Source organism: Protopterus annectens, chromosome 12.part0 (assembly GCF_019279795.1).
Source record: "Protopterus annectens isolate FY-2018-M chromosome 12.part0, PAN1.0, whole genome shotgun sequence".
NCBI classification, from domain to species: Eukaryota; Metazoa; Chordata; order Ceratodontiformes; family Protopteridae; genus Protopterus; species Protopterus annectens.
In genome coordinates this window covers 193,370,101-193,385,699 of record NC_056746.1, presented here as the reverse complement: position 1 = coordinate 193,385,699, position 15,599 = coordinate 193,370,101, and the positions used below count along the sequence as shown (strand labels likewise).

Below are 15,599 nucleotides of genomic sequence, written 5' to 3'. Positions count from 1 at the left end.
GAGAAAAACAATATCAAGCTGAACCACAGCAACAACAGAAATGTTTTGGTAACAGTTGACTATTACCACACGAAGTCAGAGTTCACAAGGCTGGCTGAAAGACAGGGATGCAGTGAACACTCAAGTTGTCAGGATGCCCGATGTTAAATGGAACCCAAGGACTCAAAACCCCTGACAAATATTAGTACAACATGGTAGTGGTACACGCCAGAGTGAACTATTTGAGATGCAATGAAAAACGACAAGATGCAAAACCCTGACAGACATGCAGAAAAACATGCCAGGACTTCCCAAACAATTCAGAAATGTAGGAGAGACTGGCAGCTAGTTGAATATTTCCTTTGCCTTGAATACCTACATAAAGAGAAAAGTTAACTGGCTTCAATAACTGGTTAAATAGCTGGTGTCATTATAGCGGGATCAGGTATGTGTCAGCACAGGACCAGAAGCTCAACACGTGCTGGCTAATGCTTGCCCTTTTCAAGTACAGTGCAGCTGGTAAATATTCCAACAACATGAATGACACATCAATCCCGAAATTAGACCATATTAAGGTGGCTCCCCTCAACACCAATGAGGCATTCCTGCATTCGTAAAAATATCCATGTGTGCCTAGTTACTGAGACTTAAGAGAGAGCACACTCCCTCTGTATCAGGGTCATGCACTTTATATCTTCAGACCAGATGGCAACTGCAGTGGAGTCCCCATATTTGCCAAGAAATATATTACTTCCAAGCAGATCACTAGGGATCCACAAGCAGAACTCATCTATAGATTACACTAGACAACTATAAACGGATACTTGCCCCTTACTACAAGTAACATCCTTTCTGCACTGATGACAAACTAGATTCTTCAATGTTCCAAATGATCTCCATATTAGCAAAGACTCCATTATTAAGGGTGATTTTGGGTATCCTTCAGTGAACTGGGACACTTACACTTCTAAAGTAAGAGATGCACAAAAATTTCTACACATAAAAACACTCCCTTGATTTGTTAAACAATAGATTTTGACAAATGTCCACCTTGTGCTACTTCTGACCACAAACTGTGACCTTTTCCTTTAAACTTCCAAAAGCCCCTACAGAAAATCCAACTGAATTTAAAGACTACAAACATTCCAAGTTCAACCTACTCTATGATGAAATATCTAATCTCAATTATAACTTCAGTATGCCTTACCCTGATTTTGCAGCATGCTTCACTAAGGAATTCTACACAATGTAGAAAATTTGCATACAGCTAGCAGTTCTTATCACAGGAAATGAAACCACTCAAGATCCACCATCATAAATAAACTCTTGAAACATATGGCATTCTTAAATCCCTCCTCAAGAAAAATATCAAAAGCATAAAAACAACCACACACAACACTATCAGGGCTACTAAAGAAACCCACAAACTTAGGTGGACTTCTGAAGCTAAAAATAGTTACAAATCCTTCAGTTGTGTTAGACAACTATGAACCAACCCACTACATTACTCTGAAGTCATTCATAATGACATCTATTCTGATGCAATAGACACTGCCATTCTTCAAATACATTTTAAATGACAACTTCACTCTACCCCAATTTTAATGACAACTTCACTACACCCCCAAAAAGTGTACCCAAAGCCCTGAAATATCAGAATGCTTTACTGCCCCTATTATAGCTAAAAATGTTTACTGATTTTGGTCTGATACTTCCTCCATGCGATCTAACAATGTACCTAGTTTCTTAATCAATACCATTAAACATGCCCTTGAAAACCCACTTCTACATTGTGATGGTAATACTGACCCAAACTGCTCTATCAGTCTCATCTGCAAAGCCCTGTAGTATACAAATAAAAAATCTCATTGGCTCCCAACAGTTCGTCTTTATGAGGGAAATCTCCTGTCTACCGAATCTGGTAAACTACATCAAATGATTAGAGAGACTATAGACTGGCAATGTTGCACATATAGCTTAGCAAGACCTTGAAAGGGACTTCAATACCAATTCCCCTGCTGGCATCATACACAATCTAAATGCTTGGAAAGCAACAAAACACACAACTGGCCCATATATGGTGAAATGGATAGCAAACTGCCTGAAGGACAGATCCCACAATGTGCAATGTCAAAAAGTACAAAATGACCAGCAGTGTCCCCCAAGACTCAGCACTGGGACCTCTCCTTTTTGGCATTTACTTTGCACCTCTCCAAGCAACAAGTCAAGACCTCTGGCTAACAATTTGCAGATGCAAACTGGAGATTACTGTTGGTGTCAGAAGATGACTTGACAACCCCTACAATGAACTCTCCCTATTAAACTTTGTGTTCCAAGAACTTTCTCAAACTGAATGCTAAAATGTGCAGTACTTTCACCCTCTCCCCTCATTATGCTGTATAAGAAACACACCAGTACAAAAAAGAAAATGTAGTAAGAAACCAAGAAACTTGGCTGATAGAAAATGTGACATTTGCCTGAACAGTGCCGAGTATAACACTCCCTTAGTATCTCAAAACATTCAGAAATACCCAAAAGGTTTCTAAACAAAAGATATCAGGCTTATAAACACTTCTATCTACACCACTAGACACCTGAACAGTGCCGAGTATAACACTCCCTTAGTATCTCAAAACATTCAGAAATACCCAAAAGGTTTCTAAACAAAAGATCTCAGGCTTATAAACACTTCTATCTACACCACTAGACACCTAGTTGTCTTGGAGTCAGCAATATTAGAACCAGTGATCTAAATCTTCACCAACTGATAAAACATGGCAGCCTCCCCAACGTCTGGAATAAACTTCCCCTGCATGTTAAGCAGTGACTCGCTATCTGGGTATCCACAAATTTATCACCCTCTCTTGGAAGGGAGGTATGATCCGAGGGAGGGCATTGAGATGACAGTAGCCTTGGTTTATCTATGAATTTATGAAATCTAATGTCTGACCTCACTGCCATTATATTCAAATTTCAATAGTCACAATACAATACTGGCTGCAGGACTACACAGTATACTTCAAGTCAACAAAATTACAGGCCTTGAATCACTAACGGTTCAACCAACAAGGTGCAGGACTGTACCGGGAAAGACAAAAATGACTTGTAGACACAGTCTAAATCAATCCAGAGGGACATCAGTGTTCATACTACTGTGCGGTTTCACAGCATGGGAATGATATCAAAAACAATGGTGTGGGAATCTGGAAAAGGGGATCAGCAATGAATAAGGACAAAGAAAAACTACGGCAATAGCCCAGAATGCAAAACTCAAGGGCATGTGAAAGAGGTAAGTGACACTGGCAATTAGGGCAAAAAAAAAAAAGAGAACCTAGAAGAGAAGTGGTAGAGGCACAATACAAACAAGCCAGCAGAAAGGTAAATATGGAGTGGTGAAGGGTAGCAGAAACCAAAAGGGAGCCGACAGAAAAGACAGAACTTCACTGCATCCTTGTTTGGTATGTTAAAAAAACTGAAAAGTAGAAATACCAAGTGAACAATTTAGTCTCTAAAGAAAACAGTGGACACTGGGTAGAGGGCAGGAGTGAATGGGTAAACAGCCACCAAGATAAAGACGGAAGGTGGGGGAGAAGGAACTGGCTGCCCTTAACGAGGAAATACCAGATAAGACTACCTCCCAGAGTCAAACACTTTCAAAGATATGGCCAGTGTGCTAGCAAGCGCCTTAAAGAAAATCTTCATGTCCCTGGCTAGTCCAAAAGTGCACAAAGACTAACACAAATTATGTCCGCTGTTATTCTTGTGAAATGATGGGCTTGGCACACACACTCATCTGCTTTTACATAGTAAAGTCCACTTAAACTAAGCATCACTTCCACCTTCAAAAGCCGAAAGTATGAAAGATAAACTGCTCATAAAAAGTAATAAAAAAACAAGGTCATCCTCACATCACTGGAGAAATAACTTATCTACTGCAGAACCTGACCCTGGGTCAGAGCTATGGTGGATGTTAAAATGACCACACCCCTGTACAGGTCTACAGATAAATCTTCATAATGTTAAGCATACCCCCAAATGATATCTTCAAGAACCTATGTGAGAAGGGCTAAAGCCCCCTAAACCCCCACAAACTGAGCATTACAAAAAAAAACACACAATTAAAAAAAAAAAGAAAAAAAAAAGTTGGTCCTAAAAACAAACACAGTTAATACTACATTAGCCAAGACAAACTAAATATTACAACTGCTGTACAGTTGAAAGACTACCAAGCAATCAAACACTATTCCACTTGAGGCTGTCACAGGGATTTATCTAGATATTTTTTCAGGACTTAACACAGGCCTGTCCTGTTGACCCTTGCCAGTCAACAAATTTAAACAAGCATAACTTGCACAGCGTGGCCAAAAAATCAGGTAGCATGGTGCAGCTTTCTTAACCAGAAATGCTGCATCAGAACTACTCAAATCACCCAAGTTTACAATCAAAGGCAATATCAACAGGTCAACTACACAAACTTTTAGGACTGTTACACCTAAAAAAAAATTTGCCAATAAAGCTGGTGAATTTGCTCAAGTTACACTACCAACCAATATGGCCTGCTAGGTCCCAATTTCCACACTACTTTAATATTATAATACAATTTCAACTTTGAATGACTTACTGGACACAATTTACCACAAAGACTTCAGACTGGTGCAACCCAACATTAATACACATCAAAAGCAGAAAAACAAAATCATATTTGATGATGCCTCCTCTTCCAAAAACCTTCCATACATTATTCCAACCATACTTGCTCAAGTATTTAATCTGTAAAGAAGTTACCTCAAAAACTCGCACCTCTTTGAACACTTGCCATAACATGCTCCCTGCCTTGGGGATTTTTTTTTTTTTTAAATGCCACATTAATGCCTGCACCTACTAACCCAGGTGAGATACAGGATGGTTTCTGTGGAAAAAGTATAAGTAAATAAATAAATACATAATAAAAAAAAAAAAAAAATACTAATATGTGACATCAACAAAACCAGCTGGAGAGACAGGTTTGTTTCCCAGAGGCTGCCCAGTCTCTGGAAGAGACTCTCCATACACATCGAAATAACTCGCTGACCCTCTACAAATGCAACACTGATGAGTGGATGGGAAACCACAAATTTGTCCCAGGGGTTCCACCTGTGTCTTTCCATTAACAGGAGTGACAAATGCTGACTAAGGTTTCTTTTTTGGGATAAACTCTTGGCTAAGCTTATAAGGGTCCCGGGGCCATTAGCCTAGTAATCTCCTATGATCCTACTCTGATCCACACTCCAAAAAAACTGGAATACTCAAATACAAAACACTAGCTCAGCAGCAGAGAACACGCTTACAATGCACCTGCGTTACAAGAAGCATTAAAGAAAAATCTCATTACCTAAAAAGATCCACACTTAACTTGCCAGTCTCTTACTAATTTGATATTCTTCTGTTCTGTACAGCCTTACGTTGGTCCTATGCTTCTTCAGAGTCTGAAGACCGAACGCATCATCTGCAGTGATCTAGCAACACAATGTGCAGACCAGAAAATATACTCTGCTCAATGTGGCAGGAGCATCAGGAGCCAGGGTTATGACACATACCACTAAAAATAAAGCACTTTTAAAGTTTTAACTAAGAACTACATAACTACTACCAATTTTTGCAGATACATAATGACAGACACCTATACAACAACTACACGCTCGAGAGACTTGAACCTCCGCACTGAAATAAATAGGACATGCTGGAGGGACAGATTCATAACCCAGAGGCTCCCCTCACTCTGGAATAAAATCCCAGTCCAGGTTAGGCAGAGTCCCTCATTGACCCTCTTCAAGAAGAATCTTGATGAGTGGATGGGAGATGGTAGGTTTACCCCAGGTATCACTTCTGTGTCACTGTTGGACAGAGGCACAGTATACTAACCTCGAAAAAGGGCATAGCAAAATTAATTTAAAATAGGTGGCGAAAGCCAAACACACTCTGGCTAGGCTTATAAATGCCCTAGGGCAGATAGCCTAGTATGAACCTAAAACTTAAAAGGCACGACATCAATGGCAATACTAGAATATCTACCACAAATCCCAGCAATAAAAGCAACATAATACTTAGCACACATTCTTGTTCCTTTAACTGCCATGCAAGTTATAAAACTAGCAGACATCTAACCCAGGCAGTAATACATAAAATCCTTATCTAAGCCACAAGGCTACCGTGTCCATGAAACCCTAGCGGAGGTCATGCCGTCCCCATAAACCACAGCAGCAGCAGCAGGCCTACAGCTCTAACGCTACCTGTGTCCGGGAAACCACTGCTGTCATCCGCCTGCTATTGCACATTTGAACATAATTGCGCTGCGGCAAGGCAGCGACTGATGCAGTTCTCAAAACTGTCTTTAACGAAGGGTGGAAAACTTTGCGAAAACACCCGGCTACAACATAGGACGCATGACTGCTGACCTTTACCCACAATACAACAGAAAAAGGCTGCACACGTAGAAAAGAGCGTCAGATTAGGCTCGATTCGATATTTAGAGGCGGGGATTCATCCTCCTCAGTGTTTGATCTATAGCATATCTCGTCAGCTACAGTGAGATTCATTTTTTTTATATACTTAACGTTATCTTTACAATGAAGCATTTATTAACGTGATTAGGCATTTTTTTATAATAAGAAAATATATGTTGAGGCAGTAAGATTACTTCACACTTCCAAAATGTGTTATCGCTGGGCAAGTGGATTAATAAGAAATGTCATTTCCCGTGAATGTCTGCCAACAAGATTTTTTAGTAATGAGCGTATGACAAACACTTTCAGTGTGCAATAGTGAATTTATAAGATTCAAAACGAGTTGTTCTTTATAGTAACTTACACGAGACGTATGTTGGTTAATATTCAATCCTGGACTGTCATATAGTAAGCAATGCTAATGTGAAGGCATCCACAAGGAATCTGCGGTGTTTCTTTTTAAGTTGCCGCAGCACAGGGTTCCAACACCAATAAGTAAATATTGGTTGCAAGCAATTATTTGTTGGGTCACCTTTTGGATGCCTGGAGCTGCTGCAGAGCTGAATAGTGAAACACAATATACGAAAATCACTCTCTGTCATAGAGACCCCTGATGAACGAGGCGTGATCATTAGCTTGCTCAGACATCACAAAGTGAGATGTTATTAATCATAGGCACTAAACAGCCTATAATTGCAAAGTACTTTGCAAAGGTAAGGGAAAACAGCTCTTAAAGTTTACAAAAAAGCACCTAAACAGGCATGTCCAGGGGTCAGCTTCCTGTGATTTCTCCTGTCCACCTGGTGAATCTGGACATACTGGGGCAATGCGGCAACTGCCTCATGTACACAGACAATCCTGTCCTCCTACCACCCAACACTACAGCTTGCGAGAGATGCACTTACATAGCCAAACTGGAAGCAAAGCTCTCTCCGGACAAGATTGTGCTAGACAGTCAAGAGGAGAAGGTTAACACCTGCATTACACCTCAAGCAACTCATAGCCCTTCAAAACCCACACCATCAACACCCACACATAGCAACACTAAACCCACATATGTGGAGGCCCTTAACATTAACCTGCCCAAGCAACAAGGACTTCCGAAGCTGAAACGCAAACAAACACCAGTCACAACCAAAGTGACACATAGCTCACAACACCAGTGTGCCACCCAACAACAGCCCCTAAGGCAAGACAATGTACCCAACACTTTAGTTATAGGTGACTCTATAGTCAGACACACTGATGTCCCACTCACCAGGCTGAACAAGGAGAAAATTACATCGGGTGCCTGAATCCACCACATAACACATAGCTGGCCTTAGGCATAGGCCAACTAGGCGACCACCTAGGGCGCCGCTCTAGCAGGGGCACTTTTTCAGTGTTTATTTGGTGTAGGTAGACCAGGATGGGGGCACTGGGTGGTGTGGTGGGGGCGTTGTGAAGCCCTTTTGCCTATGGCACCAGTTGACCTAAGGCCGTTCCTGACATAACACATGCACTCAAGTCACTCCACAACAAGTACAAATACGACTCTGTCATTGTCCATGCTGGAGTGAATGACTTGAGACGTACTTCCCTGGAGTACATGAAAAGAGACGTGGAAGAACTCTTGGATCATCTGACCCAGACAGGTATGACCCTAGCCCTGAGTAGCATCCTGCCTTCGCCCAGAATGATACCACAGTATAAGGACAAAATGATTGACTTCAACAATTGGCTAAGCTTCTGATATCATTCAAAGGGGATCCAGTATTTGTCTGCCTGGGAAGACATGATCGACAAACCACGATGCTTTGCCAGAGATGTTCTGCACCTGTCACCCCTGGGATTCAGGTTACTGGCTAAAGCTCTTGCCACCCCTATAGTGCCTTTTTTAGGCAAGGTTCAAAGGATAAAACCTCCACTGTAACAGATGCAAGCATGCAAAATCTGAAGGTAATGCTACTCAATGCTAGAAGTCTAAACCTCAAAATGCACTCTCTCGAGGCACTCCTAAAAATGGAGAACATCGATATCTGTGCAGTAACTGAGACCTGGTTCAAGGCTCCAGAGAGCACCCCTGCAATTCCAGGCTACAATTCTTACCACACTTTTCAGCCACAAAACCAAGACCGAAACACTAAAGGTGGAGGAGTGTCCATATTCACCAAGGATATTCACACCTCCAGGCTAGTTGCCCAACACAAGGCATCTGAACTTCTCCAGGTGCAACTAACACTAGGTAAGACTGCAATCCAAATTGTAGCTTGCTACAGATCCCCCACCATGCCCCTAGATTCTCACTAAACCTTTCTAAACATACTGGAAAATATTAAGATACAACCAAACACCCTAATACTGGGTGATTTCAACTACCCTGCCATTAATTGGGAAAAGTACTCGGGTACCAACTCCTTTTCCCAACGGTTCTTGGAATTCATAAATTCCAACGCCCTGGATCAACTAATCCATTGTCCCACCAGGGGCTCCAATATCCTAGACCTGGTCATTACCAACATGGAAGATAGATGCTCCACACCAGTGGTCACCCCCTCATTGGACAGGTCCGACCATAAGCAAATCACCCTTGACATCCACATCCCACCCCCACCCCCCAGTAAGGAAACCTCCTTAAAGACTTCTCCAAAGCCAACTTCATGCTACTGAAGTCAGAAGTGACAAACTTCACAACACCCACGAAGACGGGATCTGGAAGTTCGACTGCAGAATCCTACACTAAGGCACTGTACGAGCACATCCACTCGTGCATGAATCGTGCCATCCCAAATAGAACCAAGATGCTCTTCTTCAAAAAAAGGAAGCCAATCTGGTGGTCCCCTGCTATAAACAAACTATACAACAGAAGGAAGAAACTGTTGCAGAAAAGAGGAAAATCCCAGGATGCAAAAAACTCCCTCACCAGCCTCAGTAAGAAGCTGAGATCCCTCATAAAATCCTCAAAAGCTAGTTACGAAAATAAAATTGCCAAAGATTCCAAAGACAACCACAAGGCATTCTATAGTTATGTCAAGAATCTAAATGGCAATGCTCAGATCTGCTGTGAGCTACAACAGAATGGCATTAAATATACTGATCCCAAGGATATTGCCAATATCCTGGCAGATCGATTTAGTGCCAACTTCACCCCCTCCCCTCTCACCCCCTAAAGGGCCCATCTCAATACCAAAAGATTGCCAAATTCCGATAATCACAGCCACACAGGTAGAAACCGCACTCTCCAAAGCTAAGAGTACAGCATCCATGGGACCAGATGACATCCCAGGCTGTGTACTACATGAACTACAAAATGAACTGGCACCTCATCTAAGTGTCATGTTTAATCATAGCCTTACCTCAGGCTTTGTGCCCACTGAGTGGCGCACAGCTACAGTTATCCCGCTCCACAAGGGAGGATCCGCCTTGGATCCCGGGAACTACCGTCCCATCAGTCTGACAAGCCTGATCTGCAAGGGCATGGAATGCATTATCATGGAACTTATAAACAAAGACATTGGCAACCTTCAAACACTGGACCCCAGCCAGTTTGAGTTTGTGAAGGGCCGATCTTGTCTCCTGAATCTGATTGACTTCTTCGAATCAGTCTCCAGAGCTGTGGACGAGGGTAAGGCGGTCCACACAGCCTATCTGGACCTCGCCAAGGCCTTGGACACCATCCCCCACTCTGGAATCATAGATACACTTACTAAGCTGGGCATAAATCCCTATGTCACTCGATGGATTGCCAGCTGTCATACTGACAGAACCCAGACTGTAAAAGTAGCTGACTCCAAATCCAGATCCAGACAAGTGACAAGTGGAGTACCTCAGGGTTCAGTCCTGGGACCACTCTTGTTTGGCATCTACTTCTCTGAAGTACAGGCTAACACAGAAGGCCAACACTAAGGGACTGTCGCTAACAAAGTTTGCAGATGACTGCAAACTGGGAGCCATTATTGAATCCCCAAATGATGTGGATATTCTACAAAAGGTCCTTACAGAAACAGATGCCTGGTGCCAGAGCCATGGGCTCAAGCTTAATGCCAAGAAATGCATAGTTATCCTCCTTTGGAAAAAAACATGTACCCATGAATTACCACATAGGTGGCATGACATTAACATCAAAAGTGTGATGAGAGACTTAGGGACACAGGTGGACAGTGGTCTGACTTTCGATAACCACATCGCCACAACAGTCAGGAAATCCTTCTATGTGGTACACCTCATCACTAAGGGCTTTTCATCCAGGAAAAAGGAGGTCATTGTCCCACTGTACACATCCCTCATTAGACCCATTATAGAGTATAATGCCCCATTTAGTATGTACCTCACAAGACATCTGCAGCAGCTGGAAAGGCCACAGAATTACCTCACTAAAAGAATCACAGGCCTAAAGCAGCTGCTATATGCTGACCATCTAAAAAAACTCCAGTTATACTCTGGGGCATATCGTGTACTCAGAGGCGATCTCTGCTTAACATACAAGGCTATGTCAAACCCTGAGCTGTTGGACATGCTCCACTTAAAGAAATCCCAATCCCTCAGAGACACACAATCCAGGGATCTAAACCTTATCATCACAATGATCAAAACATGCTAGAGGGATAGGTTCCTGACCCAGGGACTCCCCATACTCTGGAATAGACTGCCCATACATGTCAAGCAGAGCGCCTCATTGGCCCTCTTCAAAAGGAACCTTGATGATTGGATGGGAGATAGGAAATTCACCCCGGGGATCATGTCAGTCACCCTGCTAGACAGGGGCCCAGAGAAGTAAATATTGTGGGAAGAATTATCCAGGGAATTGTTATGGCTAGGCTTGCATAGGCCTTAGGGCCGATAGCCTAGTACCAACCTATGAACCTATGGCTTTTTATACTTTCTGTGAATGTCTCAAGTTTCTTAACTCTGGTATCAAACCAGATACTTCTAGGACATTAGACTCACAGTTTGTCATAATTTATTTTGAAGTATTCATGTCCAATATTTGGTAGCATTTCCATCATCTTTTAGACAAACTCATTCCAGGATTTTTAGTTTCCACAATCATTCCCCCATCATTAGAGCCATAGCTCTCAACCAATCAGGGAAAATCTAAACATAATGAGGGACAAATCCAGAAATAATCGAAGGCAATTTTAAAATACTAGTACTATTAATCTGAGACATTTAAAGAGTAAGAGACTGAATTAATATATTTTTTCTGAAGTAAAAGAAATCTGTAATTCTAATTATTGTCATGATTTATTAAATGTAATTCACCACATTTTCTCCAAAGGTCCCCAGTTTTAGGAGGTATTAAAAGGGCCAGAGCTAAAATGTAGTCAAAATCAAGGCCAGTTAAGAAGTACGAGTTGATCAGCCTGACCCTATGCATGATACCTTTGCTTGTTCCTTCTATATAACAGGAAAAATGGACAGTTTGTTCAGTTTCTACACAACTGGGACCTCTTTCTGTCGTATCTTGATGATAGTATGAATTTTCAGTTTTGGTATGATTATTTGCTGGAATACCTGTAAATCTTTTCTGGAGTGTAGATCATTAAGTGTAATGCACATATTAAGTACTGAGCACATGTGAGAACAGTGCCATTTTGTACAGTCAGTAAAAAAAAAAGCAAACTCCATAGCATCGTACAAAGCTTTTAATAAAATAACAAAGCTTTCAGATGATAAGCCCTTCTTCAGTGTTCATAAAATTCGTAGTAAAAACTAACATCTTTTATACTAAAAGTTAAAAACACGTGACACAGCCCTAACCTATCAAACATTAACAGTTAATTAATCAATTAGTAATTCTAAAAAGAACTTTTAAGGAGTATACCATAGTCTGGAAACATATATTACATCACATAAGTTATTATAATCTATATGTAAATTCCTATTATTTAATGAATTTGCAGCTGCTTCTTCTTCAGTATAAGTTTCACAGTAACCTGTTTGTTTTTAGTATAAAAGATGTTAGTTTTACTATGAATTTTATGAACACTGAAGAAGGCCTTATCGTCTGAAAGCTTTGTTATTTTATTAAAAGGTTTGTACAACACTGTGGAGTTTGCTTTTTCTTTACTGCATTTATTTGCTGGCTCCACTTTATCTTTGGCTCACCTTTTTGTTCTGATTTTGTACAGTCAGCCAGAGTGAATGCATTCATGAATGGAGATGTACACGCAAGTGTGTTTTAAGTAATGTGTAAATCAGTTAGCCTAAATACTTGTTTCAGTTACACTTCCTGACTGTGTTTATGTACAGTAAATATCTTGAACCCCTACACTGCTTCATCATCTCTTTTGAATGCATGAGACAAGCTACATGGTGTTAGAAGCGGCATGTTTAAAACAACATGGTGCCAGATGGAATCCGAAGTTAAAGCAACACACAAGCAATGAGGCACACGGTTAGAAGTGGAGGAATATACCTGAGTGAACTTGCAAACAGGTCAGTGGTTATTCAAAGGTACTTAAATTCGTTTAAAAAAATTTTTTCAGTGACCGAATGCTTTGCCAAGTGTTCAAAACATTCAAAATAATTATCGAGATAAGTGAAATTTCTGAAATTGCGATGTACTGATCAAATTATTCCAAATAAATACAAAAGTGTTTGAAATAATTTCCAAAGTATTAAGATGGATGAAAAGGCTAAAACAAGTTTTTTTTTCCGCAGTGTACTACTTTTTCATATTAATTAAAGCTATTCAAGTATCTGAAGTTTCTGGACATTCACAGTGTTTGCCGTGTTAAAGTGAAGCCTTTTCAAAGTGATTGTTGTGTTTTTGGACATATTTACAAGTACCTGGTCTGTGCTTCTATTTAAATGTATTTTGTTGTTATGGCTGAGAGATTTCACAGACCTGAATCGTTGGTGTTTGATAACAGTATTGCTGAGAATTGGAGAGTATTTGAACAAGAATATGATATTTTCATGCAGGCTATTTTTTCTGATAAAGACACACATACAAAGGCATTCGTACTTAATTTAGCAGGGTTGGAAGCCATTGAGAGGGAATGCCCGTTTGTGTATGCAGGTGAGGAAACTGCCATATTGCGATACAGGCTGAAACATGGGAAGACCCTGAGTGATTAAAATGTACATTTAGAGAAATGTGTAACCCTTAAATGAATATTACAATGGAAAGACACATATTTTACACAATAAATCAAAAGCCTGGTGAAACTATAGCAGCATATATTACTGACTTAAGAAATAAATAAAAAACATAGATTTGGTGATTTGCGAGATGAGTTAATAAAGGACAGACTTGTATGTGGTGTTAATAATGATACAGTGAGAAAGATTTTGCTTTGAGGTAGTGATTTAACGTTGAGCAGAGCCATATAGATTTGTCAAATATATGAGCTTTACAGAAAAGCACATGAATATGCTTGTGAATGAGAAAAGCATGTATACAGTATCTGCCAATGCGACTGTTGATGGTGTACAGCAAAAAGTTAAGATAAAAAAAGAGACATTATAAAATGAAAGCTGCCACACCCGATCTCATTATTAACTATAAACCGAACTTGGTAGCTTCTAACCCTAACTACAAACATATGTGGCTGGGCTAATATATGCCTTCGGGCAGATAGCCCAGTACCAACCTATGAACCTATGAGTGGGGCCGCAGCAAGTAATCTTATTGTTAACTGTCGTAATTGTGGAGGCAACCATGAACCTAAACGAGAAAAATGCTTAGCTTTTGGTCAGCAATGTCACAAATGTAAAAAACGGAATTGTTTCAAAAGGCTTTGCAAGTCTAAAGTACCACATACTTTTATTAAATGAGAGCATCTGAAGAAGCAAGAAGATCAAGACTGTGAGCAAATTTTTATGTTGATGGTGTCTCTGTGATCGATGAAACAATTAATACAACTATCAGCCAACTAGTAGTCTGACAGCAAAGTGTGAAATATTTTGTACTGTTTGAATTAATGGAAAACTGGTAGAGCTTAAAGTAGACATTGGGTCCAAGTGCAATATTATATCAGCACAAATGTTTGCCAAAGTAAAAGCTGGTGAGAAACCTGATTCAGCCAAGTGTGGAAAGCTTGTTGTTTATGGTGTTGAGGAGATTCAAACTGATGATGCAGTAGTTCTCACATGCCATTCTGCTGGGAATGGCTATGTTTTGCAGTTTTACATAGTCAAAGACATCTGCAGTCACTTTTAGGCCTCAAAGACAGTTTGAGAATGGGACTGATTTCACTTAATGAAGAAATTCAGCATATAAGTCTAAACAACCACAATAGTTTTACACAGAATATTTTTAGTGAATATGCTGATATTTTCAAATACAAGCTTGGCAAACTACCAGTCACATATTCCATGAAGTTAAACCATGAAGTAAGCCTAGTTGTCAGACCAGTAAAGATTCTGGTAGTAATGCAGAGCAAAGTAAAAGCAGAACTTGACAAAATGGTGAATTTAGGTGCGATAACTCCAGTAAAAGAACCGACTGAACCAGTATGCTCCATGGTCATAGCTCATGAGAAAAGTTCAGATGATATTTGAATATGTATTAATCCAAGAGGTTTAAACAAAGAGCTTAAATGTCATCATCTGATGCGCAGAGTAGACAAAATAGATGCTCTCATACCAAATGCCACTATTTTTTCAGTCTTAAATGCAAAATGTTCATTTTGGCAAATTTTGCTGGATCACAAATTTTCATTGTTAACTATTTTCAGTACACCATTTACAAGGTACAGATTCTTAAGAATGCCATTTGAGATAAATTCTGCCAGTGAAGTATTTCAGAGTGAGGTGGAACACATTTTTTCAGGTTATCCATGTCCCGTCATAGTAGACAACACTATTGTAGGGGCCAATGGTGAAGATGAACATGATAGAAACCTCAAGAAAGTTCTAGACTGTGCACATGAAGTCAGTCTTAAACTAAATCCTCAGAAATGTAAATTCAAGCTGAGAGAAGTTACTCATGTGGGTCATTTGTTTACTAGTTGTGGCTTACAACCAGATCCGTCTAAGCAAGTAGCAATTCTTGAAATGCCAGTTCCAGACAATGTATCATCTTTACAACATTTTTTTGGTATGGTCAACTATTTAGGAAAGTTCATCCCAGACCTGAGTGAGCTTTCAGCATTGTAACATGCGTGGACATGCAAATGTGTAAACTGATCCTGGTTAGAACAACACCAAAGA

The 15,599-nt window shown here is 40.3% G+C and overlaps 1 protein-coding gene across 1 annotated transcript in view; it reads right to left on the bottom strand.

The window, feature by feature from the left end:
• The window catches only part of NDUFAB1 (NADH:ubiquinone oxidoreductase subunit AB1), a 45,153-nt gene extending 38,709 nt beyond the window's left edge, over positions 1–6,444 (bottom strand). The window contains exon 1 of the mRNA XM_044089234.1: positions 6,249–6,444. Coding sequence (XP_043945169.1) covers positions 6,249–6,293 — 45 coding nt within the window. The 5' untranslated portion in view covers positions 6,294–6,444. The remainder of the gene's footprint in view (positions 1–6,248) is intronic.
• Positions 6,445–15,599: the final 9,155 nt, after the last annotated feature.